This window comes from Dioszegia hungarica (genome assembly GCF_025882075.1).
Source record: "Dioszegia hungarica strain PDD-24b-2 chromosome Unknown MKK02contig_5, whole genome shotgun sequence".
Lineage (NCBI taxonomy): Eukaryota > Fungi > Basidiomycota > Tremellomycetes > Tremellales > Bulleribasidiaceae > Dioszegia > Dioszegia hungarica.
Genome location: NW_026515767.1, coordinates 625693 through 653685, shown reverse-complemented (window position 1 = coordinate 653685; position 27993 = coordinate 625693). Strand labels below are relative to the sequence as shown.

General features: G+C 56.7%; 15 protein-coding genes across 15 annotated transcripts; 8 read left to right on the top strand and 7 right to left on the bottom strand.

The window, feature by feature from the left end:
- Positions 1 to 241: 241 nt before the first annotated feature.
- MKK02DRAFT_42012 (ATP synthase E chain-domain-containing protein) lies at positions 242 to 757 on the top strand (the record flags this gene model as incomplete). The annotated part of the gene is made up of 4 exons (XM_053091802.1): positions 242 to 268; positions 407 to 493; positions 544 to 643; positions 687 to 757. The coding sequence occupies 4 exons, from the start codon at positions 242 to 244 to the stop codon at positions 755 to 757; spliced, it is 285 nt and encodes a 94-aa protein (XP_052948759.1).
- A 754-nt stretch (positions 758 to 1511) lies between these two features.
- On the bottom strand, positions 1512 to 2752 carry MKK02DRAFT_31247 (uncharacterized protein; the record flags this gene model as incomplete). Its single annotated transcript, XM_053088242.1, has 8 exons — positions 1512 to 1541; positions 1574 to 1664; positions 1707 to 1769; positions 1816 to 2055; positions 2111 to 2184; positions 2241 to 2361; positions 2412 to 2449; positions 2561 to 2752. 8 exons carry the CDS (start codon positions 2750 to 2752, stop codon positions 1512 to 1514), a joined length of 849 nt encoding a protein of 282 aa, XP_052948758.1.
- A 662-nt stretch (positions 2753 to 3414) lies between these two features.
- Positions 3415 to 5247, top strand: MKK02DRAFT_21719 (WD40-repeat-containing domain protein; the record flags this gene model as incomplete). The annotated part of the gene is made up of 10 exons (XM_053086455.1): positions 3415 to 3489; positions 3541 to 3563; positions 3616 to 3699; positions 3824 to 3984; positions 4047 to 4275; positions 4327 to 4401; positions 4450 to 4528; positions 4585 to 4652; positions 4699 to 4825; positions 4870 to 5247. 10 exons carry the CDS (start codon positions 3415 to 3417, stop codon positions 5245 to 5247), a joined length of 1299 nt encoding a protein of 432 aa, XP_052948757.1.
- A 104-nt stretch (positions 5248 to 5351) lies between these two features.
- On the bottom strand, positions 5352 to 6477 carry MKK02DRAFT_42009 (tyrosine phosphatase family-domain-containing protein; the record flags this gene model as incomplete). The annotated part of the gene is made up of 6 exons (XM_053091801.1): positions 5352 to 5622; positions 5673 to 5743; positions 5794 to 5895; positions 5943 to 5966; positions 6026 to 6095; positions 6149 to 6477. 6 exons carry the CDS (start codon positions 6475 to 6477, stop codon positions 5352 to 5354), a joined length of 867 nt encoding a protein of 288 aa, XP_052948756.1.
- A 188-nt stretch (positions 6478 to 6665) lies between these two features.
- On the top strand, positions 6666 to 7037 carry MKK02DRAFT_42008 (uncharacterized protein; the record flags this gene model as incomplete). Its single annotated transcript, XM_053091800.1, has 1 exon — positions 6666 to 7037. The coding sequence occupies one exon, from the start codon at positions 6666 to 6668 to the stop codon at positions 7035 to 7037; it is 372 nt and encodes a 123-aa protein (XP_052948755.1).
- A 176-nt stretch (positions 7038 to 7213) lies between these two features.
- MKK02DRAFT_42007 (uncharacterized protein) lies at positions 7214 to 9800 on the bottom strand (the record flags this gene model as incomplete). Its single annotated transcript, XM_053091799.1, has 9 exons — positions 7214 to 7378; positions 7421 to 7489; positions 7538 to 7662; positions 7710 to 7840; positions 7874 to 7929; positions 7963 to 9372; positions 9405 to 9536; positions 9580 to 9624; positions 9669 to 9800. 9 exons carry the CDS (start codon positions 9798 to 9800, stop codon positions 7214 to 7216), a joined length of 2265 nt encoding a protein of 754 aa, XP_052948754.1.
- A 410-nt stretch (positions 9801 to 10210) lies between these two features.
- On the bottom strand, positions 10211 to 12538 carry MKK02DRAFT_42006 (flavin-containing amine oxidoreductase-domain containing protein; the record flags this gene model as incomplete). The annotated part of the gene is made up of 10 exons (XM_053091798.1): positions 10211 to 10249; positions 10294 to 10408; positions 10442 to 10824; positions 10857 to 11194; positions 11227 to 11313; positions 11345 to 11727; positions 11760 to 11822; positions 11857 to 12201; positions 12236 to 12406; positions 12453 to 12538. 10 exons carry the CDS (start codon positions 12536 to 12538, stop codon positions 10211 to 10213), a joined length of 2010 nt encoding a protein of 669 aa, XP_052948753.1.
- A 1006-nt stretch (positions 12539 to 13544) lies between these two features.
- Positions 13545 to 14136, top strand: MKK02DRAFT_42005 (translation initiation inhibitor; the record flags this gene model as incomplete). Its single annotated transcript, XM_053091797.1, has 4 exons — positions 13545 to 13866; positions 13900 to 13999; positions 14048 to 14070; positions 14117 to 14136. 4 exons carry the CDS (start codon positions 13545 to 13547, stop codon positions 14134 to 14136), a joined length of 465 nt encoding a protein of 154 aa, XP_052948752.1.
- Positions 14137 to 16063: 1927 nt separating this feature from the next.
- On the top strand, positions 16064 to 16727 carry MKK02DRAFT_21949 (pria protein precursor; the record flags this gene model as incomplete). Its single annotated transcript, XM_053086489.1, has 2 exons — positions 16064 to 16467; positions 16514 to 16727. 2 exons carry the CDS (start codon positions 16064 to 16066, stop codon positions 16725 to 16727), a joined length of 618 nt encoding a protein of 205 aa, XP_052948751.1.
- A 249-nt stretch (positions 16728 to 16976) lies between these two features.
- Positions 16977 to 17615, top strand: MKK02DRAFT_12566 (P-loop containing nucleoside triphosphate hydrolase protein; the record flags this gene model as incomplete). The annotated part of the gene is made up of 2 exons (XM_053085522.1): positions 16977 to 17257; positions 17291 to 17615. Coding segments are annotated over 2 exons (606 nt in total), but the record flags the coding sequence as incomplete, so codon positions are not given.
- Positions 17616 to 17658: 43 nt separating this feature from the next.
- On the bottom strand, positions 17659 to 20860 carry MKK02DRAFT_42002 (uncharacterized protein; the record flags this gene model as incomplete). The annotated part of the gene is made up of 6 exons (XM_053091796.1): positions 17659 to 17667; positions 17716 to 17943; positions 17976 to 18306; positions 18339 to 19407; positions 19438 to 20064; positions 20095 to 20860. The coding sequence occupies 6 exons, from the start codon at positions 20858 to 20860 to the stop codon at positions 17659 to 17661; spliced, it is 3030 nt and encodes a 1009-aa protein (XP_052948749.1).
- Positions 20861 to 21282: 422 nt separating this feature from the next.
- On the top strand, positions 21283 to 22835 carry MKK02DRAFT_42001 (peptidase M24, structural domain-containing protein; the record flags this gene model as incomplete). Its single annotated transcript, XM_053091795.1, has 8 exons — positions 21283 to 21451; positions 21497 to 21611; positions 21643 to 21941; positions 21973 to 22215; positions 22249 to 22483; positions 22516 to 22624; positions 22658 to 22741; positions 22773 to 22835. The coding sequence occupies 8 exons, from the start codon at positions 21283 to 21285 to the stop codon at positions 22833 to 22835; spliced, it is 1317 nt and encodes a 438-aa protein (XP_052948748.1).
- A 14-nt stretch (positions 22836 to 22849) lies between these two features.
- Positions 22850 to 23723, bottom strand: MKK02DRAFT_21931 (snare region anchored in the vesicle membrane C-terminus-domain-containing protein; the record flags this gene model as incomplete). Its single annotated transcript, XM_053086486.1, has 5 exons — positions 22850 to 23060; positions 23096 to 23191; positions 23233 to 23294; positions 23337 to 23471; positions 23538 to 23723. The coding sequence occupies 5 exons, from the start codon at positions 23721 to 23723 to the stop codon at positions 22850 to 22852; spliced, it is 690 nt and encodes a 229-aa protein (XP_052948747.1).
- A 151-nt stretch (positions 23724 to 23874) lies between these two features.
- On the top strand, positions 23875 to 24649 carry MKK02DRAFT_21852 (putative ER to Golgi transport-related protein; the record flags this gene model as incomplete). Its single annotated transcript, XM_053086477.1, has 5 exons — positions 23875 to 24007; positions 24050 to 24177; positions 24221 to 24420; positions 24452 to 24556; positions 24589 to 24649. The coding sequence occupies 5 exons, from the start codon at positions 23875 to 23877 to the stop codon at positions 24647 to 24649; spliced, it is 627 nt and encodes a 208-aa protein (XP_052948746.1).
- Positions 24650 to 24666: 17 nt separating this feature from the next.
- On the bottom strand, positions 24667 to 27216 carry MKK02DRAFT_35856 (putative chromatin remodeling-related protein; the record flags this gene model as incomplete). The annotated part of the gene is made up of 8 exons (XM_053089281.1): positions 24667 to 24880; positions 24913 to 25223; positions 25253 to 25516; positions 25549 to 25665; positions 25698 to 25862; positions 25897 to 26056; positions 26091 to 26169; positions 27171 to 27216. 8 exons carry the CDS (start codon positions 27214 to 27216, stop codon positions 24667 to 24669), a joined length of 1356 nt encoding a protein of 451 aa, XP_052948745.1.
- Positions 27217 to 27993: the final 777 nt, after the last annotated feature.

Here is a 27993-nt window from a genome sequence, read left to right as displayed (position 1 = left end):
AGAAGGAGGGGCGCGAGGAATGCCACGTCACTAGAGACCATAAATTGCCTATTTGGGGTTATTCCCGTATCAATTCCTATGGTCGTCCGCCTGTTTCCGACAAGAGCTTGCGGCTACTAAAAGTATCCATCAACCACCATAGACATCTAGAGAGTGCAGCTACACAGACAGCTACTGCTCCTTCCTGACAGAGCTCATACCGCCTCCTTCGCCGTCACTCTCCCCGAAAAGCATACCCAAAATGCCCGGCCCATCGCCAGCTACCACCGTTAGTTTGCGCTCTTTCGAATTAGATCTGCCTTGCACTCGCAGAGCGGATCGTGCTTTGTCTTTGACCAACGCTCGCTATCTCGCCTACGGAGGAAGGCTGCAGGGATAGCGAAGATCAAAACGCTGAGATGAACAGGTCGTCCGATACTCTGCCCTCATCGGAGGTGTCCTCTACGGTCTCGTCCACGCCGGAACTGTCCAGTCAAAATATGAGGATGACCAGGTGGGCTAGCTTGCAGCATGGTCGCCAGAGATCAAAGCTGACTGTCGAAGGCCAAGGCGCAAATAGCTCGCCGGTCACACTTGGTGGATGAGGCCAAGAAGGCGTACGCACAAAAGCTGGTGGCCGACAAGGCAGGGAACGCTACTCAATGTCAGTGGACTCCTCTAGCTACTCGCACACAGCTGATAATCAGTGATAACCAACATCGACGACCCCAAGTTCGACCTCGAGAAGATCATCGAGGCATATACCAAGACCCCATAGAGGAGATGTATTTTGGGTGCGCTTCCGCTCGACATGGCCGGGGGCCTTAGGGTTCGCACGATCGAACGCCTCGCTGGCTTATGTGCTGACTACACTGACTGCTCTGCTTCATCTATACAAAGATATAGCCCAAGATAATGTCCGTCATTGCTCTAAGACCCCCTTGATAAACCCAACATCTCCTCAAAGCTCATCCCTTCTTCCGCCTCATCCTCTACGCCGCCCAACGAGCTCGACGCGCCCGCTGCTGTCCCTCTTGATCTCAGTCGACCTAAACCCGCACCATACCCTAACCCCCCTGATCCCCTTCGTTCGATCCGCCTCAAGGTGCTCCGCAAACTCAGACCTGAACCAGTCCCCGGACCTGATGCCGTCCCACTTATTGATTCTGGCTCGGAAACTCTCCGAGGCGGCACCGCGAAGATATCGACGCCTTGACTCTGATCCGGTGATTTGGGAACCGACCGCGAGGGCGACGCCGGCGCTGGCAGGCTGACCGCGAGGGGGGCAAAGTACGTCCCGGTACTCGGACCCAGCATCTCGACTTCTGGCGAGTCGACGGTCTTCTCCGAGATGGGCGATAGTAGCTCCGTCCCTGGACTCGTGAGGGATAGCCTTGGCAGCATGAGCCCCTTGGCTGACGATGTCTGTACAGTCTCCTCGGGGCGGCTCGCGGTGCTGAATAGGCCAAAGCCTGATATCGATGGGCGGGTCGTGCCGTTGCCGTCCTCGAGAACTTCGTCAGACATGAAGTTTAGGGTGTTTTGGCGCTGACTGTCAGTACCTGAACGATAAGTCACGGGACGTATTGCTCACTCGTTCACGTTCCTGCTCCATAACGTGGCGTAGCTCTTTGCGGGAGTTGATGACGATCATGGCTGTGATGACCCAAACTTTGGGGACAAAGCTGCACGTCAGTGTGAGAAAGCTGTGATGGAAGATAGCTCACATGAACACGAGAACAATCAGCGACTTGGGCGCGACCAACGCCTTGATGATCAATCCAGCCGTCCTGCACAACGTCAGCCGAGCGCTTTCCCAAGTCTGTTGAGACTCACACGAGACTCGGTATCAGCTGGGCCTCTGCCGACAATATCACAATCCGCATGACCAGCCTGTCGGTGTGCCCCACCCCGCTCCGTTTTCGTATAAGCGCAATGATGATTAGTCCGCTGAGAAGCCAGTCGATCGTAAAGAGGGTGGCGACCCAGCTGATAAAGTAGCGCGATGTTGTTGAGCTCAGGGGATCTGGCTCGCCCAGTACAAGATTGGCGATCCCGACGGCGACAGAGCAGATACTGTTGGGTCAGTCCGAGACCAGCTGGCACTGCTAGAGAGGACGACAAGACGCACGAAACGAATGGGAGACCATATCTGATGACCTTGGGCCGGCCCCAGAGCTGATATGCTCTTACAGCGTATAGTACCTGTTCGTTAGTGAGCAGTCTACCGCAAGTTGCTCTTTGTCTGCTCGAAAGCTCACCTCTATTGGCATCGCTACCAGCAGCTCAAACAAACAGTCCCCCTTGACCCACCACCCGCGAAAGATGTTGATCGGATCGCCATACCCCGTTACAAACACAGACATGCCATATGCTTGTACACTGTACGCTCAGCCTAGCATTTGGAATGGCATGGCGGCAGAGCGACTTACAATGCAGTATGCGCTACACTACCCACCGTAATCCAGTACTACTCCGTCAGCCCCCTATCTTATCGCTATCACCCCCGCGTTTCACCCCAGGCCAAACTCTACTCTCATTAAAACCTCCGAGCCGCCGAAACACCCAAACTTAAACTCACAATCAGTGAACGCAGAGGCCACCGCTCCTCCCTTTCCAGCCGCACCTTCCAAAACACAAACTGGCACAAGATCACCCCCAGACAAAGCATATCGATCCCCGTCCCGAAATACATGGGACCCATCGCGAGGTTCCATATGGACGCGTTGTATTCGAGAAATTCTTTTTCGCTGGGCGTGAGCGGCAGAGACATCCTGCGCGCAGGGTGTACCTGGCGGGTTGCGTCTGGGTACCGGGCTAAGCGCTGAGAGCTTGAGCGGGAGCCCAGCTGGAGATTGACGATGTGTGATGTGCAGTTAGCTGTTGACCCGCGAGGAGTCGCACCCCTGAGACTCATTCATACCTCGGCGCCGCAACGCCGTACGTACTCTCGTTCGTCTTTCGCAATTCGCTGATCCTCTCTGCTGTTTGCGGATCGTGCTTCACTGCTTCATGCTTCAAGTGCGGGTACCAAAGATTTGCCGCGCCTTGCCGCCCCCACATGTCGGCAGATTGACGTGAGTTTTCAGGAGGTGGCAGGAGGTGGCGCGCCGCCCCTGCCGCCCCCTGTATTGATGATCGTCGATCGTGCAAGGGACGGCGACTTGCGTTCAGCGGCAGCCTGCCACAAACGGAAATCAGGCGCCACTTTTGGTAAGACCACCGTGGGAGAGGGGCGGCGCTGGCCGGAACACGTGGTCTTGCCGGTAGTCGGCGCGCGCGCTGGAAACGCGTCCAGCCAGCTGTTGGAAACGACAGCTCTATCACACCTCGCCCTACTATACCGCCTACATACACACAGAGCCAGCCGGCGGCGCTCCCACCGACCCACACATCACTACTCTCTACGTCGCATCGTCTACGATCGTACCGAAAATGGCTCCTCCCGAGATTATAGACGTGGACGACGAAGAGGTGGCCGCTATGGACGAGAACAAAGTGATCAATGAGGTGAGTTGCGCTACGTTCTTCGCAGGGACACGGCGAGCTGACTATTGGCAGGAGTTCAAGATCTGGAAGAAGAAGTGAGCTCGGCTGATAGGTCACATGTTGGCGAGAGCTCCAGCTGATCCAAAGTGTGCCGTTCTTGTACGATACGGTCATTACTCACGCCTTGACTTGGCCGAGTCTGACATGCCAATGGCTGCCTGATAAGGAGACGTGAGTCAGTCGTTGCCGTCTGCTTCTGCGTGGGCGAGCTGGCTGGGCGAGGACTTCCTGGGAGCTGGGCACGGAGGAACGGAAGGCTGGGACCAATGCCTGCGGGGCCTTGCTAACAGTCTAGACCAAAAGACGCAGACCACACCATCCACCGACTCATCCTCGGTACCCACACCTCCGGACAGAACACCGATCAGCTCATGATCGCTGAAGTGGTCTTGCCCAAAAGCGGAGTCGATGCAAGCGGGAAGGAGGTTTCCGAGCTGTATGACGATGAGAGGCAGGGTGAGCTTATGGGCTCCCAGGTTGTGTCAATGAAACCATCAGGACCATAGCTTATCTACCAGAACTCGGATCACACCAAAAGTCAGCAGCTCGAATCACAGTCAAGCAGACCATCAACCACGATGGCGAAATCAACCGGGCGAGGTATATGCCCCAAAAACCTGATCTGATTGCGACCAAGACGGTCCGGGGAGAAGTCTACGTCTTTGACCGGACAAAACACGAGAGCAAGGCGCCGGTCGGTGGAGGATGCAGGCCAGATATCAGGTTGACGGGGCAGGACAAAGAGGGGTGAGCTTGGGAAGGGTTTATCGTTTCCCGGAACTATAGCTCACTCGGCAGGTACGGCTTGAGCTGGAGTACGGTGGCGGAGGGACATATCCTGAGTGCCAGTGAAGATACGACTGTGGCTCATTGGTGAGCTGGACCAGAACTCGTGAAGCGGGAGCTTCAGCTGACTTGCAGGGATATCAAGCACTTTGATAAGACTAGTCCATCAATAAAGCCATTGCGCAAATATACTGGTCACTCTAGCAACGTCGGGGTAAGCTAAATACTTTACCTGCTGCCGCGGGATCGGGCGAACAAGCTGACGACTAGGACGTTGATTGGCACCCTGTCCACGGCCACATGTTCGCCTCGGTCGGTGATGACCGGAAACTCATGATGTGCGTCAGAGATTAGATTGCATGGATTGCCGAGCTAACTTTGTAGATGGGATACGAGAAGCGAAAACTCTGCCAAACCCAGCTCGCAGGTCGAGGGGCATTCAGCAGAAGTCAACGCTGTTGCCTTTGCCCCAAGCAGCGAATACCTCCTCATCACCGGTTCAAGCGATAAGGTGTGTTTCACCGCGCCAGCTGATCTTCCTCGCTGACCCTCCAGACAATAGGCCTGTGGGACATCCGCAAGCTCTCGCTCAAACTCCACTCTTTCGAGTCCCACGCAGACGACGTCCTTTCCGTCGCCTGGTCCCCGCACTCCCCCGTCCACTTTGCCTCGGCTGCCGCCGACCGCCGCGTCCATATTTGGAACCTCGACCAGATCGGCGCCGAGCAGACCCCCGACGACGCAGAGGACGGCCCGCCCGAGCTCATGTTTGTGCACGGCGGACACATGTCCAAGGTCTCGGATCTGAGCTGGTCGCCGATGGCCAAGTGGCATTTGGCGACTACGGCGGAGGACAATGTGCTGCAGGTATGGGAGCCGAGTCGGCACATCTGGCAGGGGGACGTGGATGTCAATGCGATGGATCTGGAGTAGGGCGTGGACGAGAAGAGAAACCAAAAGAATCGTTCTGGGTTATAGACGTGAGACATGTGATCATCAATTATAAGAGTAGAGTATAGGTCCAGCATTCGGGGATGCTAAGATATTCCGTCAACCAATCCCTCCGGATCTGGCTTATCTCCATCAACGACTGCCGCCCCTTTCGCCTGGGGCTTGACTGCGGGGAGTCTCTTCACTCCCTGCGCCCGGATACACGACTTTGGCACGCGCAGCATCGGCCAGTCGGGCAAGTTCTCGAGTCCCCCACCCTTTGGCGAGACCACCTCGTCCCAGACCAACGAGAGATCAAAGAGATCGATAAATTGCTGATCGACCGCGCGAGACTTGGGGTTGGAGAAGCGGCGATACCTAGTATGTCAGCGGGAGCTGCAGCGCGGCGAAGTTGATGGTATACGCACTCGTCGAAGATGGACGTGAGTGACCATGTTTGAACTCGTCTGATACACCCAACAAGGCAGCCTGTGCGGTGCTACCAGGTCAGCTTGAGCCGCAGGATCGCTGCAGCCGGCTATAGCTCACCTTGCCCTTGTTGCAGTGTATAAGAAGCGGATGATTCCGCTTATCGAGGATAGCACAGAGGGCCGAGGTGATCACATCTTCTGGGATATTGTCGAAAGGCTCCTGTACCTTGTCAGCTCCGGTCGGGTGCCCCTAGGAGCCGATCTCACCTTGTTTCCGGGGATACCGAATTGCTATGCTGTATCAGGACTCATCCTCGGGCAGACTGGGAAGTAGAGGTGTGTGGACCAACCATGAACTGCACATCCTGCGATTGACACCACTTTAGATTCGCATCGGGATAGTCTTCCAGCACCAGCGTCCTGGCCATTAGCCACCAGCCAAAGACCGCTCCTTCAAGCAATACGATACTCACAAGATAGTCCTTAACTTCAAAGTCTCCATAAACCGAAAGTTGCGCTTCTTTGGGAAGCCCGATCGGTACACACCCGTCGTGACCACCGCAAAGTTCTCTGGCGGGACGAGGTCCTCCTCCACTTCCGGCATGGCCGGTGGAGGGAGATACAGCGGCAACGGCTGCTTTGACGGGCCATCTGCCGCTTGCAAGGGCGAGGCGGCGGGAACGGGCAGCCGAGGATTGTGCGTCTTGAGGATGAGGGAGAGGAAGGCCGGTGTGGGCGCTGGACCGGAGCGGGAGCCGCTGGAGCTCGACCCAGCGGACTCCTGCGCTGGAGGACGGGCCATACTTGAGACCTGCGAAGGCGGAGGTGCTATATAGGTATCATCTGTGAGGGAGATGATTGCGCAATGCTGCAGAAAGCATGTTGTTGCTTTGGTGCCCTTGACGACTCGGCGGGAATCGCCGCATATGCTTCCCACCTGCAACACCATCTTTCAACTCTGTATCAACCAACTACCTCATCTACACCATCATGTCCTCCAGCAGAGCCATCATCCTCACCTACGCGCTCGCAGACCCACCGCTGAAATCCGAAAAGCCCGTGGTCCCAGCAGCGCAAACCCTCTCCTTCCCCATCACCCCCTCCTCGACCTCCACTTATGCCCCCATCTACAGCGCGACCTCGGCGGCGGTCCTTCAGGCGCAGAAGGAGCTAAACGAGTCCCTGACAGCATGGAAGGATGCAATAGGTGATGCGGAGAAGGTCAAGGAAGATACGGGCCAGGTGGAATATGGTAAGGGAAAGGCGGCGAGGATGATGCAGTATGCCGCCGGGCGGGATCGCGAGGCGGACGCTGAAGTGGAGGAGGACGAGGATGAAGATGGGCCAGGTGATGCAGAGTAGGGCACAAGCAGGACCGACTGAAGGGTGAGTCATCTGCCTCACGAGACGATTTGAGCTGACTTGTGCAGCCGGTTCTTTCTACTGAACCCGCTCGAGCGCTTCCACGACCGGGCCAAGAGAAGATCCTCGGTGTGACGCACCTTGCTGGAATGAGGATGGGCAGGATTAGCATACAGCTAGGCAGTATAGTCATCCCAATTCCGGTCTATCCCGCCAAATAGCACCTTGTTGATCCGCTCAATCGACAACTCCGCCTCGTCATGCACAACTAGATCCACCATGTCGCGTATGCCATACGTTCCTGCGAGACCGTCGTCCAGTTCTTGTAGCGCCGCGCGGGCCTGACTATCAGCTCCATCAAGCAGAGAGCTGGATTGACTCACATCAAGATCCTGCCCGATCTGCAGTAACTGGATTCCAATCTGCGATGCTGGATGTCCGGCACGATCAAGCTGGTAATCAGCTTACTTCTGGAGAGCAGAAGCCAGCCATCTGCTCACCTCCTTTGCACACTGCACAATGACGCCCTCGAGATCATCCTCGGTGACATTGTCGATCAGCTCGGCGCGTGATATGGAATGCAGCTCGGCATGCTGTTTCCGCTGGAGGGTTGACCGAGCGCAAACTACGCATCATCAGTTATTGTCCGCGTATCCTTCCGCCTGGACTCACCTCCATCGGTGATGATGATCAGATTCATTGGCTTGGTCTCTCGCCTGGGCTGCCGGCCGGGTGAGGTAACATCAGGAGGGGTCAGACGGTCCGTATGATCTCTTAGTATGGCTTTCAGGCGATGACCAGTACTGGAGATCAGCCGCAGTCAAATTTAGACTTACGATGCAGTCCCCCTTGCTTGCAGACCCGCCAGAAGCTCTTCCACGTCGTCCGCTGTCTGCCATCAGCCACGCTCAAGCCAAGTACTCACCCTCAGCTCCCGCCCGACCCGCTTGCTATTGGTAAAGTAGACGTCTATGCCCTCCGCGCTGTACTTCATCGCAGTATGAGCGACCTGCGAGAAGACCTGGGTAGCGACTTGCCACGCTTCTCCGGCGATGGACGGGGAGTCGTCTATTATGAAGACAGTTTGGTAGTATTCGAGGGCGTGGAGAGGATCATTGACATCCGCGGTTGTAGCTGCAGGATCGTCTGCGCTTGTAAGGGGCTGTTCAGCCGCGACTGACGCGTTATCTGACGCTTCCGGCAGAGTGGGAACGGCCCTGGGTATCCGAGGTAACGCCCGTCCGGTCGGTGCGGAGTAGCTGGTCAGCGTCCGGGATGATCCCGCCTGATCCCGGAAAGACGAATCCGACGATTGCCGCATTACCGGGGAAGGGTCGAGCTGCGTGGACGGCAGTGATGGACCGGGATCGTCACTCGGATGGAAGAAGGGGTTCCGACTTTGAATCACCGCGCCCGTCTTTTGCGGTACCATTGGCGGTTGGTCAAACGAGGGATTACCCTCGTCAAAGTCCATCAAGGATGGTCCGCCAGGTACGGAAAGTTGGCTCATTCCGGCCGTCATACTGGGGACGTCGGGCTCGGGCTGAGCTTGGTAGTCCGAAACGACGCGCCGGTTTGGAGGGGGGAGTTGCGGACTGGCGAGTGTGGTTGGAGCGTACGAGCTGACGCGCCGCTGCAGCCCCTCGTCCGTCTCGATATGCGGGGGCAGACCGCTGGGTCTGCTTGGCCCGGCATCCGCCATGCTCAGCCGCATTGCCTCCTCCACCTCCAGCCGTTCCCTCTCGGCGATCATGCTCGCCCTCTTTGCCTCCTCCAGCTGGTTCTCCTCGTACGCCCTCGCAATCTCATCGTCTTCTGGGGGATGCGGCGGGGAGATCGGTCTCTGAGCTTGGGACGGTCTGCGGGTCCCCAGTTCAGCTCTTTGGTTTTGAGTCTGAGGAGGTGGACCTGGTGGGGTAGGCCAGACCTGTATCGGCTCGGTGCGACGAGGTGCCGGCGATGACGGAGGGGCGGTATCAGGTGGAAGAGTCGCCTGCGCCTCGGCCGCCAGACGCTCCTGCAGCATCCTGGTCGAGTCCGGTTCCGGGTCCTGCCTGGCGTACGGGGGCGGAGGAAGCTCCTCATTCCCAGCATCCGGACGCACGCGGAACTCCGCCGGCAACGGCTGAGCGAGGGGAGTAGCGGCTGATGGTCTTGGCCTGTCCGTGGACCGTCTGGGAGAGTGAGGTGGGGTGCTTTGCGAGATGCGGGAGACCGAGGGATTACTGGAGAGCCGAGAGGTGGACGCCGTGAGGGTCGAGGCGGGCAGGACCCGGGAAGGGGGAAGGCGATACTCGGCTCTGACAGCGTGGAATGCCTCGGCATGCTGGGGTAGCTGTCATTAGCCCTCTCCCGGAAACAACTTACATCCTGCTCGATGTAATTAAGCTTCATAGATATGTCATTGGTCAAGCGACCTCGGGCCTTCTTGACTTCGATATAGGACCGTATGACCGCCTTGACATACTCGGGATCACGGGCGTAACGGTGTAGCAGGGCCTGAAGCGTCAGCTCAAGGACAGCTGTGTTGCTTACGACTTACCCAGTGCACGGAGGCGTTCGATACCATGGGCTCGACATTGTATCTCTGCGGCTGTCAGCTTGATCAAAGGGTAGGGCGCAAAAACATACCGGTCGGCTCTCGACGTGGCTGGCGGCGCGATACATAGCGACGGGCGTTGTTCTTGAGGTTGTGCCGGAGACGGCGGAGACGGCGGAGAGGCTGGGAGAAGCGTATGGTCCGAATGAAGCTGAAGATGACATGTACTATGAAGGACAACCCCTATCTTGACGGTTTGTCAACAACGTCATCGAGGAACGCCTCCGCCAGCCGGAAGGCCAAAGCGGAAGCGGTGCGTCTCTTGTCATCCTTCAGTATTCAATCTTGCAGTTCAGGCATTTATGCTCAGCGGTGCATAGCCCTCGGACGGAGCCCTTGTACGCTCACTGTCACTGATTCTACACTCGCCCGGACAGAGGCGAGAGTATGATAACGAGTGAGCATCATTGCCTTGTCGGGCTAGGTCGCCGACGCAGGTAGCCTTTGTTTGACCATCGCCCAAGGATGTGCATGCTGGCTGACTCTACTATAGATTGTGACCCTTCTTTCTGAAGCTTCTTCATTATATGTACGTTCTACTTCCCTTCCTTCTTGGGGCCATTTTGCTGACTGATCAGACCGAGATCCACCTAGCCATCCACTTGTTGACAATCTACCATCTCAGCTCAAAGCTTGGCGAGAATGGGGACGACTCACCTGCTGAGCCTCGTCCACGAGTCCATCGTCGAGAAGGAGCTGCACGACACCGCGGACAGAGGACTCGAGGGCCGAGAAGATCCAGGCGTGATTTATGGACGTGTGTTCACCGATGCTGATGTCAGCCGAAGTCCACCGAAGCACTTACAAGACGTGACCACTGTGCGTCATGTGATACTGAGGCATGTACCGCTGGTGCTGTCCAGGGTAAGGCGAAGCCCAAGATCCCGCCGCATTCTGGTCGATACCCCAGCACTGACGGTCGTAGATGCCAGTGTACTGCTCCTTGGCGATGGGGCCGTGAATCTCCTCCATGGCCTCGACGATTGAGCGGACATGGTCGGCCTCGGATCGAGCGGCTTGGAAGGGTCCGGTCCCGGTGTCGTACGAGGCGAGGAGGGCGCCAGGGCCGGTACCGTTGAGGTTGTAGGCGGGGTAGCAGAAGGAGCCAACGCCGGGCAAGTCGGTCGCGCCGCAACCGCCGTAAATGGGCGGGCTGAGCTTCTCCCAGAAGCGGGTCTTGTACAGCAGCTGCTATCAGCAGTGAACAACCTGTTACTCACAGCAACCTTGCAAGCTGACGCATAGCCAAGACTCGATACCGCCTCAGACATGATGGGGCTGAGGGCGGGCTTGCGCCAGAGGCGAGCGACCGAGAAGGGGACGGCGACGAGGGTCTTATCGTACGACTTGGACTCGAGTTTGCCGTCCTTGTACCAGGTGACGCCGGTCTTCTTGGTGGTCTCGTTGTAGCTGATACGCTCGATGCGGCGGCCGAGAGTCAGGCGGTTGTCGACGATGGGGTGGAAGGCCTCGGCGATGCGATTGAGACCCTTGTCGATGGTGAGCCACTTTGTGGCGGCAAAATAGACGCCATCATAGATGCTGCTCCAGAGGTAGCCTTTCGTTAGCTATGGAGGAACGCTGACTCACCAGAACTGAACGCAGCGGATGTCTCGTTCCATCCGAGACCCTGAGCCTTGAGGTAGGACACCTCGGAGAAGTCAAGAAGGCCGTCGGCTGGAGTTAGCGGGAACAAGCATGGACTCACCAATAGCCTGCTTGTGAGCCTTGAAGAGATTGGTAGCAGCCGCCTTGGCCTTGTTCTCATAGCCGATAAACTTGGTGAGTTCGACCCGAGCGGCAGCAAGGCGAGGGTTGGCGGCGACAGCGGGGAGACTGGCGTTGGCGAGCAGGGCGGGGTACTGACTGCGACGAGGGGCGGTACCGTCAGGGTTGCGGAGACCGTTCTGGTACTGGAAGGTGGCCGAGTTGGACTGGATCCAGGGGATGAAGTTGACTTGCCACGATGGGTCGAGCTGCTTGTTGAGACCGTTCAGAACGTCGGCGAGTTGGAAGACAAGCTTGTGGTCGTTGATCTCGATGGTCTCGTTGGTCTTGGGGTCGGTGAGGCTGACTGGGAACCGCATAGGTCTGGGTAAGCTGAGTATTGACACAAGACTTACCCCATCTCCTGGTACTGATATGCGTCCGGTGCAGTGCCATTCAGGTAAGCGGTTCGAAGGCGACTACCCATCAGCACACCTCTGCACTCCGACTCACCCTCCAATGCGGTTCGAGCTCTCGGAGATTTCCCAGTTGTGGATGCCGACCTGATCGAGGAGCAGAGCCGACATGAGGCCGGACATACCCCCACCAAGAATGGCGATCTTCTGGTCCTTCTTGCCGGCGATGAAGGCGGCGGTCTGATTCTGGGATTTGAGGTAGGTGACACCGTCGAACCAGGCACCGTAGGGGTCGTTGATGGAGGCGAGGGTGTTGCGCTTGCGGGGAGTGGCATGGCGGACCTCGAGGGAGATGGAGCGCCCCAGATGGGTAGTCTCGGTGAAGGCGTGGAGACATTGACCAGCGGGGAGATCGGAAGGGGTGAGCCAGACGAAGCGGGTGCTGGCGATCAGTGAGAGTCAAAGTGGGGACTTACGGCTTCTCGACATGATCACGAGCATCGAAACGGCCGACCTCGTGATGCGAGGCGGAGTGGTGTTTGATGTCGCAGTCACCGTATACCAGGATGACGGTCTCGGAGAGGGCGTCCGGGTCAGAGTAGGAGACGTGGATGTTGTGGGCGCCGTTGGACTGGACAGAGCCGGGGCTGAGGGATTAGCTTTGCGTGGGAATGGGGAGAGGGAGACGCTCACCCGACAAAGGTGAGGGCTTGGGAGGTGGGGACAGCCGAGGAGCTGGCCAACAGAGACAAGAGAGAGAAGAGGATTGCGGTCTTCATGATGGAAGCAGTATAGAGCGGCCTGTAAGGGTACGGCGGGAGTCATGACTAGGCTATATAAGATGCATGCTGCTGGTCGAAAATCATAGCTTCGGATAGCTTGCCGAAACCCTTTCTTATCTCGTCTTATCAATCAATCTGCCAAGAGATTGCGTTTCGTGCCTGGTTCTGGATCTTGGAGATGTCGGTTCCGCCCGCTGGCTGGCCGCGGCCTAGAGGAGAGTATCGGGCCACTCCCGCTGGCTGCTGGCCTCTCGCGCTAACCAGGAAGCGGACGATCCGATTCCGAGATGACGGCGCAAGAGCGGACAATCATCAATCACAGCGTGACACCTGGATCGAATTACGCTCATCTGCAACCCCGCTCCGCACCATGTCGAGCGCATACTCCAATACATGCACTTCCTCATCCGATAGGATCCGGGGTCCGGTCCGCCGGTCCAAGACTGCGACTCGCAAGGACTCGCACCTCTCCTTATCAGTGTCTGTACGCCTCCTCGGCCGATGAGAGGTTACACGAGGGACCGCTCGAAAGCGGCTTGGCGAACAGGCACTGCTGCAACTCGCCACGAAGCGAGGGTACCGAGCAATCCTTATCGAGGCCTTATCGCTCGGGTCTTATGCCAGATGAGAGCGCACGAGCAGAGAGGTATGCGGAGCTCGGCTCATCCGAGAGATCTCGCTTGGCACGAGTGCTGTCCGCTTCGACTCCGCTTCCCCACTCTGGAGTCCTCGACTTGCATTCCCTATTGGCTCATGGGCTTATCTGATGGGATACAGAGTGATACAGGCACGCCTTGGCAGGAGCACCACCTTCCCGTCCCCTTGCCAAGTGACGGATGAGTCTTCCGCTATCTCTGGTGCACCCCAGTGAACGGGGTCATGACGGCCGCTGACATACATATTACAACTACTCTGCTCAGCATGGCCACCCCACTCTTCTTCTGACCGTCTTACTTCCCACCTTCGACTCTACACCCATTTCCCACTTCCTCTCACCAGCAAAATGTGGTTCAACCTCGCGCTCATCCCCGCCCTGCTCGCCATAGCTGCCTCCGCCACCCCTCTCGCATCCTCCGATGTCTCGCTCGAGGCTAGGAACAACGACAAGATTACCTATCTCGGCTCCAAGGGCGCTACCCTGTCTGGCGGCACCAAATTCGGCAACCTCGTCTTCGTCAGCGGGCAGGTCCCCATCCTCAACGGTACCGTCGTCCCCGGAGGCATCAAGAACGAGACCGCCTTCGTGCTCGCTCGGATCGGCGATATTCTCAAGGAGGCGGGTACCGACTGGTCCAAGGTCTTGAAGACTACTGTTCTGCTTCAGGGTGAGTCCTCAATCCAGGCGGTGCTGATGTCAGACGTGCGAGACCTGCCCGCCATGAACGAGGTCTACGCCGCCACCGTCCCCAATCCCAAGCCCGCCCGGGCCGCTTTCGAGGTCGGAAACTTGCCAGTGTTGTGAGTCACTCTACCTGTAGATCTAGAGCTATCAGCTGACCGCCCCAGCGGTATCTCCGTTGAGATTGAAGGTCAGTACCCTCTACCTCATACAATTAGATCCTGACTGACCAACAGCTATCGCTGCAATTTACTAGGTCAATCATCTGGTCCGCACAGCGGCGCTTTAGGGAGAAGCCAACGGAGTGAATAGAGTTATAATAGACAGATCCTTGTAGAAGGATAGCATGCAAAAGGGGTGATAGTACATTGCCTGGTCGCTCCGTCATCTGTGTGTAGTTCAGATGAGTATGATTTAGAGGGACGCACAGTCTAGACGTGTCAGAAGGTCAACAAGGAAGGTGCATCCACTTGACGGAATCGAGGAAAAGGCAGGTGACAACGAGTGTGGATCCGATCGATGAGTGTCTAGTACCTGGCTAAGCTTTTCTGCCATGATGTTCTGCAAGCCGAATGCACAGGCCATGGCCCTCGTAAGCGTATCCCACGCCCCCCGTTAGATCAGCCCGGCGGGCGCGGGTGCCACGCTTAGGCCCTCGCGTCAGTGCACGCTGTGTCCTCATCGGCCAGCCCCGGACAATCAGCGGCTGCGCTGGAATAACCGGTCTGTCATAAGGACCTTGGGTCCCCGTACAGCGGCCGTACGGAAGCCAGTGACGGTATGACAATGACAAGCTGCAGGTAGTGAGACCCTTCCTTTCTTGAACCAAGACGGTCACCAGCTTGCCAACTTTTATCGAGGACTCTGAGCTCTTTGGAATTGGCGGCAGTGTTCTTACGAGGATATGTTTAAAAGACGAAGCCGGAAATGTTTTTGTCCGTAAAAGACGAAGAGAGTCCGAAACCTGTCTAAAAGACGAAGATCAGAGCCAAAAACAGGGTTTCTGAGGTCCCGGGGGACGCGAACAAGTCCCAAAAACCCCCTCCGCGCCGCAGACGCTCAGTCAGACGGTATCGCTCGTACGGACTTGGAATTTGGCATGGGCGTAGCCAAGACGTCGAGCTACCTGCTGATACTCTTTGCCGGCCCAATGGACAACTCACAGCGGACTTGTGAGGATATCTGCCCAAAGCGTTCGTCTTTTAAACATTATTCCGGGTCATCTTCGTCTTTTACGGACAAAAACATTTCCGGCTTCGTCTTTTAAACATATCCTCGTGTTCTTACGGATCGATGACGCGCGTTCGCGTCATCTTCGGAAGAATCGGTTGGGCCTCGTAATTTGAGGGTTCCGGTCTACCAGCTGGTCTAGCTCGAACGGGAAATAATCCAGCATTCCTGTGGCGGCACAGTGCCTGAGCCGTCGTCCCTGACACGCGCACACAAGCTCCCAGGGAAAAGCTTATCTGCGTGAAAGTGCGCGACCCACACTGAGTCGCTCTCCCTTGCAGCCTTCGTTGCTGTCATGCACTGCCTCTGCGATGGTGACGCTGGTCTGCGTCGATTTTCTGTGCACGCAGCTTCGCCGGGCGATGGGAAAAGATCAATCAGCGCGCTGCGGTGACAGTTGCGGTGACCAGACTAGAGCAAAGCCCTCAAAAGAGCCCGATGTCTCTTGCCGCATCCAGCCACATTCCGCGTTGTCGATTTTTTCGCCACCCTATCTTGTCGTCCGACTTGCCCAGAGCAGTATATCGCAGGCTTGTCAACGAGACTCTCATGCAAGCAGCACAGTGCAGCAAGAGCGCCCCAGCGGGGTAGTCTAGACCGTACGGGGAATAGAAGAATTACAGTAGGAGCCTAATGAATATGCGCCAGAAGGGCGTCTGATCGTTTGACCCGTCCAAAGAGATATATCACCGGTCCTGACCAAATTTGTTTACCTTTCGGGCAATTCAGTCACGTTCACCAATCGTACTTCTACCATCATACTACCATCTTCTACCCATAGACCATCATCTCAAGATAAGCTCCGTGCTGTACGCGCTCCCAAGTGTGTACACAAAGCGTACCTATCGTCAACACAACAGTCCAACAACAACTTCACTTATATATCTACTGTCGCCCGGTGCCGCAGCCCCAGCCAACTCGAGAAACTCGCTCGTCTTACACTCTTTATCACCATGTTCGCCTCCCTTCCCCACCCAGTCTCCAGCCTCATCCTCTTCTTCCTCGTCGCCTCCCCCATGCTCTCCATAGCATCCCCTGTTCCCGACCTCACAGTCGCCACGCCCCCTACCCCCGTCGCCCTCGTCCCCCGGCAAAATCAGCCATCCACACGTCTCGGTCGGCGCGCGCCCAAAAAGGTGGCACCCCTAGAGAAGAAGGACTATTCATCCTTCCTCTGCCCCGCATCAGCCGTCGCGTGCCCCGTCAGTGAACCAGATACACCTGTATCACCGGAATCTATCGCAGCGCTCAGCGAGGGATTAAATTCCCTCGCGGATTGGTTCACCACTGGATTTGAGTGTGTGGATCTGGCGACAGAGTTGAATCAGTGCGGCGGCTGTCTCGCGTTTGGAGAGGGGTGAGTAAACTTTGTCGCCGTCAGAGGGCACAGCTGATAAGTATAGGCAAGACTGCTCGACAATACCAAACGCGCGCGCGACCGGGTGCGAGGCGTCCAGCTGCGCGGTATACTCCTGCTATGACGGGTACACCGTTTCTCCTGACCGTCAAACCTGCGTCAAGAAGGACACCAATCCCGCCGCGCCCCAGGCTACCCCCGTCGCTATAGGCACACCAACTGAGCAAGTCGTGCTTTCGGATCGGTCATCATCGTTATGAGGTGGATGAGGGAGGATGGCAGTCATCACATTATGCGGTGGAGGCGGAGCGGAAGGGGAAAGGAGGGGGACACTGCGTGTGTGGACAATCAAACCATAGATATAATAGAGTTGGACGGACACTGCCTTGTATTACATTTAGTAGATCATATCATCTTAGTAGATCCATATATCATCTTGAGACCATCGCGCTTCGAGCGAAGATTGACGAGAAACGCTAACCTAAAACAACCTGTCAACAATCATGCACCCTATGACATTCAATTCGGCGCAAATTTCTCCGTCTCAACCCCTTACACTCCAACCCCAGATCGTGCTCTTGCTCGTAGGCCTGCCCGGGTCAGGCAAGACCACCCTCTGCGAGGCCCTCGTCCAGCACTCTGCGCATTCGCTCGCGCCTGTTCGAAGATGGGTCAGAGCATCTCAAGATGATGCCCCGGGACGACGGCGGCAAGAGTGCGAGGCGGTGGTCCGACAGGCTTTGGCAGAAGGGTGTAATGTCGTCGTAGACAGGGTCGGCTTTGACCCAATGTAAGTCACCACCCTGACGGAGCTTACCCAAAGTCAGCGAAGCCACTTTATTCGCCTCGCAAATTCCCATCACCCCCGCCCCTCCATCTACGCTCTCACGCTCTACGTCTCCCCTCCCACCCTCTCAGCCCGCCTGCGCATTCGCCCGTCCCATCCTACCCTCACAACCCCGGAACTAGCGCTGAGCGTCTTGAGGCAGATGCTGGCGGTATTCGACCCGCCCAGACCTGGCAGAATAGAGGGCTTTAATAGGGTCATGGAACTGCGCGAGGCTGGTCAGCCCAAGGGAGGCGTGTGGACCAGGGAGTCTGTAGAGAGATTGATCAGGGATATAGGAGTGTATGGGAATCAAGAAATTCCACTGCAGCGTCCGCTCGCCGAGTCCACTCTACATGCATGATCTAGCCGCCCTGATGATATAAATACACTAAGATAAGAACAGGCGACCAGAAACACACCGCCCAGGTCATCTGCCCTGATCTGGACAGAAGCGTCCCGTCCTCCAGGCGGCAGCGACGACCGAAGAGTACCGCGACGTATCCCAGGAGGTTGAAGAAGGACCTGACGACCAGCATGATCCCGCTACCTGCCTGGTCCCAACGCTTGTCAAATCGGCGGTTGACCCAGGAGGATTGTTGGGAAGAGTTTGGGAGGAGGCGATCTCGGGTATGCTTGAGTACTTTGATCTAAAGTCAGCTCATGCTAGATGCGGACTGACCTCTTCCTCGTTCCGCCGAGCCCAGTGCTCCATGACTTGCGTCTTGGATAGCAGCTGGTCTATACTGTATACCATGGCTCTGAGCTCGTCCGCAGCATGGACCCGGGTATGGTCTAGCCTGTCGACTTCGGCGTGGACCTTGGCTAGCCGCTGCAAAGCACCTTGTCGACCAATAGGTGTGATCAGAGGTTGCTGGAGGTCGATCCCAGTGGTGAGCTTTGCAGAGTGGCTGATTTGATCGAGCTGGATACTGTAGTGACGGATATTGTCACTCGCGACTTGTACAGCGGCATTGACACGGTGAAGTCCAGCACGAGCAGCTTTGAGCTTTCTGTAGGTCAGATGGGCACAGGCGGAACTTACCTTGAGCGTTCGATGTAGAGCACCGCTTCCGCCTCTCTCAGCTCCTTGACTCTCGCCTCCTCCGCAAGGGATTGTAGCCGGACTCGCTCCGCATTCCTTTCCTCCGCCTCCTGCGAATGGACCGACTCGACAGGAACCTCGACAGGTTGGTCAACTGTCCGCGGAGGAGGAGCTCTATCCGATCGGAGCCGAGTCCGAAAACGACCCTCCTTGGTCTCCTCGTCTGTCATTGACCCGCGGTTGTGGCTTTCAAACGGCCGACGGAAGCGGTCCGTACGGCTCCGCAGTACACCAGCGTCATGACCACCGTTTGTTCGTAGCGGGCGAACAACTGGCGAGTCGTCCATGGTCGAGTCCGACATGTCGCCGAGAGGCTGAGCCTTCGACCGACGATGCAAGCCAATCTTGTCCATGGTGTGCGCCGCGAGGGATAGCGGATTGCCGAGATGCCCTCCGAGGGAGTGAGACGTGCGGTGAGATATCTGATCAGCACTGCCCATGGCGTAACTCACTTTATGCTTGCGATGATCAATACTCGGACTCCTCGACAACGGCTCAAAGCTCCCCCGACTATCCGACCGCCTGAGCAGATCCGTCGACGAGGAATTACTGACCGCCCTGATCTGGGGAAGGACATCCTCTTGGACACTCCCCTTGGACGAAGCGGGATGCTCCAACGCGGTGAGCTCGTCCACGCTCGCCAGCGCCGGCTCAGGCGGCGGAATAAAGTATTCGACATGCCCCTCGACCTCCTTGTACCGCCTGATATCGTCCATCGAGTACGCCCACCGCGCAAAAGGGTCTTGGCTCTTTTTGGAGATGGACGAGGTGAACGATTCGACCGAGGCGCCGAGATGCTGCTTGCGCGACTCCCATGCTTTCCGAGCTGCGTCTTGCTCCTCCACCTTGTGTTTCCAGCGAAGGATAGCGACTGGGTTGAGGCGTGGAGGGTTCTCCAAGCCATCAAAGACGTGCTCGTACCGCGTCCAGAGCTGGACCTTGGCTTGGTCGGCCAAGCGAACGGAATGGGGATGCGCCGAGACTTGCTGCAAGGCACGAAAGTAGCGATCTGCATCAGCTCAGAATTGGCAGAACTCACCTTCTTCGATCTCATCCTGTCGTCGCTGACGTTCCTTTTCCCTCATATCCGTCTCGCGCTTCTGCTTCTCCTCACTTTGAATGGGCTCAATGGTAGGCGCCTCCGCCACGGACGACTCGGATGTCTTGTGCTTGAGTCCAAATAAGGCAGAGATCCGTTTCCGCTTTCCACCCTTGGGATCTGGTGGCTTGAGGCTTGGTGGATCGGTCGACGCCGCCACGGACGGCGCCTGCTCCGTTTCATCGCCCGACTCGACAGTGGGGGAGGGAGGAACGTAATGGGTGAAGGGTACGTGTCCTCCATCCTCCATCGCCTGCATCGCACGAGAACTTGCTCGACGCCGACGTGCCATCGTCCCGGCATCTGGGATATCCATGGAGCCTTGACGACCTGGACGCCGGGGCGAGGACGCGACGGTGGATACACTGATGGTGCGGTCCCGAGTATGACCGTTCTCGCCTGTCAGAGCGGGAGGGGCGGACACGAGGAAGGGTTGATGGTATTCGGGGGATGTAGGTCGAGAGGGGGCTTCACGCGGAGGTGGTACAGGCGAAGGTTGCGGAGTATTGCCCATGATCCGTATAGCGGTTCCGACATCGGAATCAGCGAGGAGAGCGTTGATTTGTTCTGAATCAGCAATGTCGAATGTCAGCTCACCTGCTGTCAAGGCTGCCCCAGTCCCAGCAGCTCCTAGACCCAAGCTGCTAGCCAGCAGATCCCGCCTCGGCTCCGCCCGTTCCTTTCCTTTCCTACTCCGCGAGGAGTCTGGACTGCTCACGACATTCTGTCTGGGATCTCGACGGGTAGGGGACGCCCTCCTAGCCGCAGGGGAAGGTTGTTCCGACTTGGGGGGTTTGATGCGTGACGAGTGCGACGACACCCGGGATGGCGGATTGGAAGTGACCGAGGGACGAAACGATGACGGCCGAAGGAGATCGCGAGAGCTATGGCGGGACGCAGCCAGTCGGGGCTGCTTGGCGACCAAGCTCTTGTCGGACGAGCTTCTGCTACTGGGCGGAGCGGAGATGGGGAAGTTCAGCGTTTCCGCTCGACGACGAGTCGGAGCGGGCTCATCGTCAGAGCTGCTCTCGTAGCCGCCCGTGACGATAGACGCCCGCTTGCCATGTGCAAGAGCGATTCCGTTGCCGTATCCACTCCCCTTGGGAGTCGGCGCAGGGGTGACTGGCGCGGGGGCCTTGCGCTCCAAACCTTCGATAGGATAAGTAGACGCTCTCGGTGGAGAGCCGTCGGTATTGCCGGATGCGGACCCCAGGCGACGAGGAAGAGGAGACGCAAAGTGGACCGAGGAGATGGAAGCCGAGTGTGCGCGAGAGGGGAAGTGAGGGGTCGATTTGGGAGATAGGGTGGGGGTGGTGGAGGTCGAGGTGGGCGCCGAGGCGTTGACGGCGGGATCCATCTTCATGCTGCTGTTTCTCAGCTGCCGACGGACCTCTTCCTTTACAGTACTCTACCCATCTAAATGTCTATGCGGTCCTTGTAATATACAGTAGAAGATAGCAAGAAGATAGCATGCTAGAGATCGATGGTGGGGGTCTCCAATACCTTAACCCTTCCGACGGAACGCCCTCGGCCTCGTGCTTCTGCCAAAATTCTCCCCTTTGTACTTCAACTATACATCTGTCTCCTACACCTATCTACCTCCAATATCATCGTAAGTACAGTCCCCCGGCCCTACCCTCTCGCCCAGTGATGCTGGTCAACCACATATGTTAGACTTCTGAACAGGGCCTTCAACCTTGACAGTAGATAAATTATAGACTTCTGAGGGCAAATCACACAACTCGTCACCTGATGCCGGGGACAAAGCTAATAGCGTAGGGCCTAATGACACCTGTGGCCATCCCAACACTGGAGAATCTGAGTCTCGAGGATGCACCTCCCGCCAAACATGTTGATGACGTAGAGGAAGACGGAGACGAGGATGACGAGGGAGATGAAGCGGGCGCTGAGGGTGCAGTAGGGGATGCCAAGAAGAAGAAAAAGAAGAAGAAGTGTATGTATACCTTGTCTACTACACTGGACGCTGTTGACTGTCTAGCCAAGAAGAAGAAGTCTGGCGCCGTCACTCAGTCTGAACCTCCTCGCGTTGGCTTGACCAAGCTGTTCAAGGATGGCATATTTCCCGTTGGCCAGGAGGTGGAATATCTCAACGAGTAGGTCGAGCTCTAGCTGGGCTGACAAAAGCAACGCGTACCGGACCACATCAGAAGAGTGCAGAGAACGTGAACGACTAGCCCAGGGTGACCCGACCGACACTTACCAAAACATCCGTCGAGCCGCAGAATGCCATCGCCAAGTCCGCTCGTATGCGCGTCAAAACATCAAGCCGGGAATGTCAATGACGGAGATCGCCAATATGATTGAGGACGGTACCCGGGCGCTGGTTGAGGAGAATGGATTTGAAAGTGGAATAGGGTTCCCAACGGGTCTGAGTGTGAACGAGGTCGCGGCGCACTATACGCCCAATGCTGGGGACACGAAGAGTAAGTCTACCTAAGGCTCGGCTGATGATAGTCTTACAAAAATCGGACGTGATGAAGGTCGACTTTGGGATACATGTCAACGGACGGATCGTGGATTCGGCATTTACGATGAACTTTGAGCCAACCTGGGATAGGTTACTGGAAGCTGTCAAGGAGGCGACGAATGCCGGGATCAGCGCGGCGGGGATCGATGTACGGATGTGCGATATCGGCGAGGCGGTACAGGAAGTCATGGAGAGTTACGAAGTCGAGGTTGGCGGCAAGACACATCCAGGTGGGTTCGGGGTTGGGTTTGGCTGACATTTAGTCAAATCGATTGCCAATCTTAGTGGACACACGATCGTGCCATACAGCATTCACGGCGGAAAGAGCGTGCCCATCGTCAAGCAGTTTGGCGCCGACAGGGACGAGACCAAGATGGAGGAGGGCGAGTACTTTGCGATCGAGACGTTTGGAAGTACAGGACGGGGCCGGGTGGTGGAGGAGGGTGCTTGCTCGCACTACGCCTTGGCCAAGGATATCCCTGCCAGACCATCATTACAGTGAGTCAACCTGTGTGTAAAGCTGACCAAAGACATCAATCCGCCAAATCGTTACTCAAATCTCTGCAGAAGAACTTTGGCACTTTGCCATTCTGCCGGAGATATCTGGACAAGGCGGGCGAGAAGAACTACCTCCTAGCTGTAAGTTTGCTCTCTGGGCTAGCTGACGTATAGCTCAATACATTGGTCCGGGAGAACCTCGTCATGGACTATCCGCCCCTGGTCGATACACAGCCGGGTGCCATGACCGCCCAATTCGTAAGTCTCGAAACGACCGCGCTTATGGCAGGAACACACGATTCTCCTCCGTCCGACATGCAAAGAGGTCGTCTCGCGCGGGGACGATTACTAGGACCATACATTTGTCTAGAACCCAAACATGTAGCCTAATATGAGCAGCACACAGGCCCCAACCACCACGCCCATGATAATGGAATCCCGCCGCCGCCGGGAGTGGATCATGGTGATGAGCGTATTGATACCCGGCATTTGGCTCAGGACACCGCCCATCCTCTGATCTATGCTCGAGAGCATGCTCCGTTGTTGGCTAAAGTCTTCTCGCGTAGCGTATGCTTGACTGAGCGTAAGCTTTCGTTGTAAAGGTGGACCTACTTTAGAGTATCATCCATCATCCGGTGACTCGAGTCTATCCTTCCTCGGTCGGCGAGCAGCGCGTCAGTCTGACTGGACTGGGCAGTCTTGTAGTCACTGCTGGTCAGCTCAGTCATACCCTCATAGGCGTGACCTACCTGATATCCTTTCGAACCGACCCAAGCAGATTCCGCCGCTGAAGCGCCTGCTCGACGTTTGCCTGAACTCAGCTCGACACGAGATCCGCACAGACTGTACCCACTCTAGTCCGGAAGAAGTCCCGCTTGTAGTCATCCAGATTGTCCCGATGCCGCTGAGCTGCATGCTGCATGCTAGACGAGGGCGGCTGAGATGGGGAGTTGATCAGGGTCGTCATGTCGTCTATCGCTTGTTCGAGCTGGAGTTAGTTCTCAGCCTTCAAATAGCTTACCTTGCCAACAAGCTCCTCTACTTCCTCCTCGACCAGTCTGTACCCCTCCTCGCCCTCCTCCTCGACGTTGATCTCGCCACGACTGCTCCCTGCGGCGGCCCCGGACGCACCGCCCCGCGATATCCCCGCGGCGATTTTGGAATAGGACGATAGCTTTGTTTCCAGCGCCTGTTCCAGTGCGCGAGCATGTCGCCTTGCGTTCTCCCATGATGTTGCCATTGTTGCTGATAGTAGATGGGTAACAGTGCGGAGGATGTACGTGAGGAATGAGGATCTTGGAGCAAGCGGGAGCATTTGGTCGTCGCGTCAGAGATGGTCCACAAAGGCAGAGTTCAGCTTCTCACATCTACCCACCCATACACCAACGATGATGCTCCGTTCAGCACTCACAGCTCTGCTCCTCGCAGCTCCATATGTCCACGCAACAGCCCTCACATCAATGCTGGGAGCGAACGAAAAGTCCTGCTACTATGCCGACGTGGATGGTGTCGGGGAGAAGGTCGGTAAGTACTGCCCCTCCGCTCGGAGGCCAAGCTGAAAGCCAGGCTTTTACTTTGCCGTACAATCCGGAGGGACATTCGACGTCGACTATACAGTCATGGACCCGGACGACCGGGTGTTGCTTACAGGCAAGAACGAGCGTCAGGGAGATTATATCTTCACCGCCAACAAGGTCAGTGCCACACCTCCGGGACAGAGCTACAGCTGACAAGCAGATCGGCGAATACTCGTTCTGCTTTGAGAACGAAGGGTCGTCGGCGGACAAGCTGCTAGACTTTGACATAATGGTGGAATCAGAACCACGGCGGCAGCTCTCGGCGCAACAACCGGCGTTAAAGGAGCATACCTCTACCCTCGAGGAGAGCACCTACAAGCTGAGCGGGTTGCTGAGTAGTGTGATTCGGACACAGAAATAGTACGTCCCCGCTTATCAAGGCTTACTTCAGCTTCCACACACGCCATCACCGCAACTACTCGACTGTACTTTCGACGCAAAGCCGGATATTCTGGTTCACGGTTCTGGAATCTGCCATGATTATCGCCATGTCACTGTAAGTTTCGCTGGCGACAAGGCTGATGGCAGAATCCAAATATGGGTGCTCAGAACATTTTTCTCCAAGGGTTCCAAACGATATAGCGCATAGCCAACAGATGATACATTTTACATTCTCCGTCTTTCCTGCTCCATCCGCGATGCCTCGTGCACCGTGATCGCCTCGTCTACCCAGGGCAGGGTGAACATATCGCTCCTCCTGAGATCTTCTTCCGTGACGCTTCCCCCATTGGGTCCAGCGCCAATTTGGTACCCCAGCATCTGATCCAGGTCGCGCGCTTGTACCGCCAGCCAGTTTTGTATAAAAGCTTGAGGATTGGTACTAAGGTCAGCTCGGCACCGGCGTGGACCTACGAGAATGATTCCAAGAAATCCCTCTTTTGCTTTAGATCCCTCGTGAAATAAAGCATCTCGGCGACCTTGTCTTCCAGCTTGACAATCTCCTTGCCTTCCTCCCCGTCAAAGCTCGTCAACAAACTTGACATTTTGCTCTTGACCGGATCTTCCAGCTCGATGGGGATGTCGAAGCACTTTTGGTGAAAGTGGAAGTCGCGGTCAACGCGGATGGTGTAGGGAATGATGACGGGCTCGGGATGGCTGAGGAAGCGCGTGACGTGCTCGGGGAGCTGGTGGAAGGGGATAGAATCGACATTGGCGGGGAGGATCTGATTAGCGAGAACTTCGGCGGGCTCACCTTTTCTAAATCGCCCACACGCTTCAGGATAGATCCGTCATCCTTGTCCTGCGCTCCAAGGACTTTGACCAGTTTCCATACTGCAGACATCGCCTCCGCGCGCGTGCCCTCCTTCATCGCGATGATTTCTGCCAGGGGCGGCAGGATGCGGAATTTCTCCGGGTAGTGATTGACATGGAGGACTATCCGGCAGTTGACGTCTTGGTCGCCTCGGCGCGAGACTTCGAATCCGTCCAGTGGAGCTTGCAGGCCTTGTGGGTGCCACTAAAGTCAGCGCGAACGAGAGCAGGGCTCACCTCGACGATATTGCCCTCTGGGAAGGTCGGTGCCTCGCGATTGTCCAGCTCGACAATGGCGGAACGGACAAAGGTGCTGAACTTTCTTCGTGTCTTGTCGAGGCGTGCATTACCGCTCTGCCAATCAGCTTGACCAACGGAACACTTACGTCGAGTAATCTCCCTTCTATCCGCAAGACCCATCCTGCAATTCCCTTCCCACTGTCCATATCCACCGCTTCCGGTCCTGAGCTTGGCCCAGCTTCGTTCGTCTCCTTCTGCCATTGTTGATCGTGCGCCGTATTGGAGACAAAGACCCGCAACGCCCGCTTGACCTTATCATCAGCTCAAGCGTGCACGCCGACTCACGCGTATTGGCTTCCCCATGGCATCGTTGATTTCCGCTTTCTTTCGGAGCAATGTCCAGTCAAGCTTCTGCTCCACCTTCAATAGATCCAGGAAAGCTGGCGAGTCGGGTACGAGGCTGGCGAGAATGTGCGGAGGGGGAAGGGGGGGTCTTTGTTGTTTTCTGTTGTCAACAATGACCTTCAACCATGACTCACGGTCTACGAGCCTCGAGCTCCGCGTCTGCACGACGCTTGAGGTCTGCTACATTGGGAACTGATGAGCCCTGTGGAGTGGCTGCTGACATGGTACTGATACTGTGGACAAGGATAAGAGAAGGATGTCAAGAGAAGGGGCTGGAATTCGAGGCTAGGTAAATACGCGCCTGCAAGATCATTACGTCAGCCAGGCACGCAACCCAAAAGTTAATTGATCTTCAGCATGTCCACCTCTTCGTTCGTTATCTATCCATCTACATCATGCCTAAGCCATCACGATCAACCAAGCTGGCTCCCAGGAAGGCAGTCGTGGAGGATGACTACCTCGACACCGACTCTGAGGTTGACGAATTCGCCGCTGAGCAAGGAGAGGCGGGACCTTCGGGCTCCTCCGATGAGGACGTAGATGAGGGGGATGAGGACGAAGACCAGGAAGGTGTGGGACAGTGGCAGCCAGATGATTGGCAGGGTGGAGACTCGGAAGGATCAGGGTCTGGAAGCGAGGATGAACAGGAGTCGGGAGATGAAGCGGTCAGTCACAGTTCAGATTAGACGCGAACCTTGGCTGACTGTCCAGCGTTTGCAAGACGGCAAGTTTACTGCATCCTGAACAAAGCGAAGCTGACCCCTAGACATCCGGCAGATCCCTCTGTCTACTCTAATGAAGGCGCAGAAGGCATTGAAGAAGGCAAAGAAGGGTCAAGGGAAGGATCCAGTCCAGACGGACATCGAGAGGCTGGCAGCTGCGAAGGCTCGCTTGGCAGACATGCAGCGGATGAAGGGCAAGGCCAGAGCGGTGGAAGTGGAGCGTGATGAATCAGGGGAAGAGTCGGACGGGGGCGAAGGCGGCACAGAAAGCAGGAGCAACAAGCATGCGTAGGTTACCAAAACGTTCGAGCTGACGGCGGTCCCGCTATGATGAGCACAAAGCGACAAGTCTCTCGCCATCGTCAGGCTATCTCTCTGCCCAAGCGCGAAGTCCGCGATCCTCGCTTCTCCTCCATCTCTGGCGAGCTCAACCCACATCTTCACGCTCAAGCCTACTCGTTCCTTCCCGACCTCCTCAAAAACGAATACCACGACCTGCGACGAGCGGTCGCGGCGGCTCAAAAGATAGAGCGGACATGCCCCTTGCGGGAAAAGGAACAACGGACGGCGGAACGTGAGCAGCTCGAGCTTGATCTGGGGAGATTGCGGACCAAGATGGACCGAGGGAAGGTTGAGACGCGGGAGAGAGAAGTGCTGGCGCAGGTCAAGAAGGAGGAGCGGGAGAAGCGAGGGGAGGGCAAGGGGGCGTGGTACATGAAGAAGGGAGAGAAGAAGGACTTGCTTCTCAAAGCGAGATTCGAAGCGTTGGAGCAGGCGGGCGGGAAGCGAGCGGTCAAGAAGGCGGTCGACAAGAAGCGAAAGAAGGTGGCTGGAAAGGAAAAGAAGAGTCGGCCGGACGGCGTCGGCGGGATGGATTCGAAGCGGCGGCGTGTAGCTTAGTCGATCATCGGCGGGCGTGGGGACTCGGAACAATGCAGGATTTGTCTACCAAGTGCTCATACTTCACTGATCATATGAAGCAGGCGGATGGGTCCGGGCGCTCAAACAGGCGGTAGATGAGAACGGGCCGGTGGACCTCGCCGCGCACTGACCCACAGTACTGAAAGCACCTCAGATCGCTGGCTTCTGGGGCCTTGACGTGCTGGCGAAGCCGATCACCACGGTGGTGTCGGCGGCGGACTGGGCCGCGGTCGAGCGAGGGGTAGCCGGGCCGGGGGACTACACGTATCCGCATGCGACGGGATGAGTAGACGGCTCCGCAACTATGAGTACCAGCTGATAAGTCAGGAAAAAGGGCGTCCACTGCCACCAGGCGAACGTCTCTATGGCGCCAGTCTTCGAGATGACCGTCATC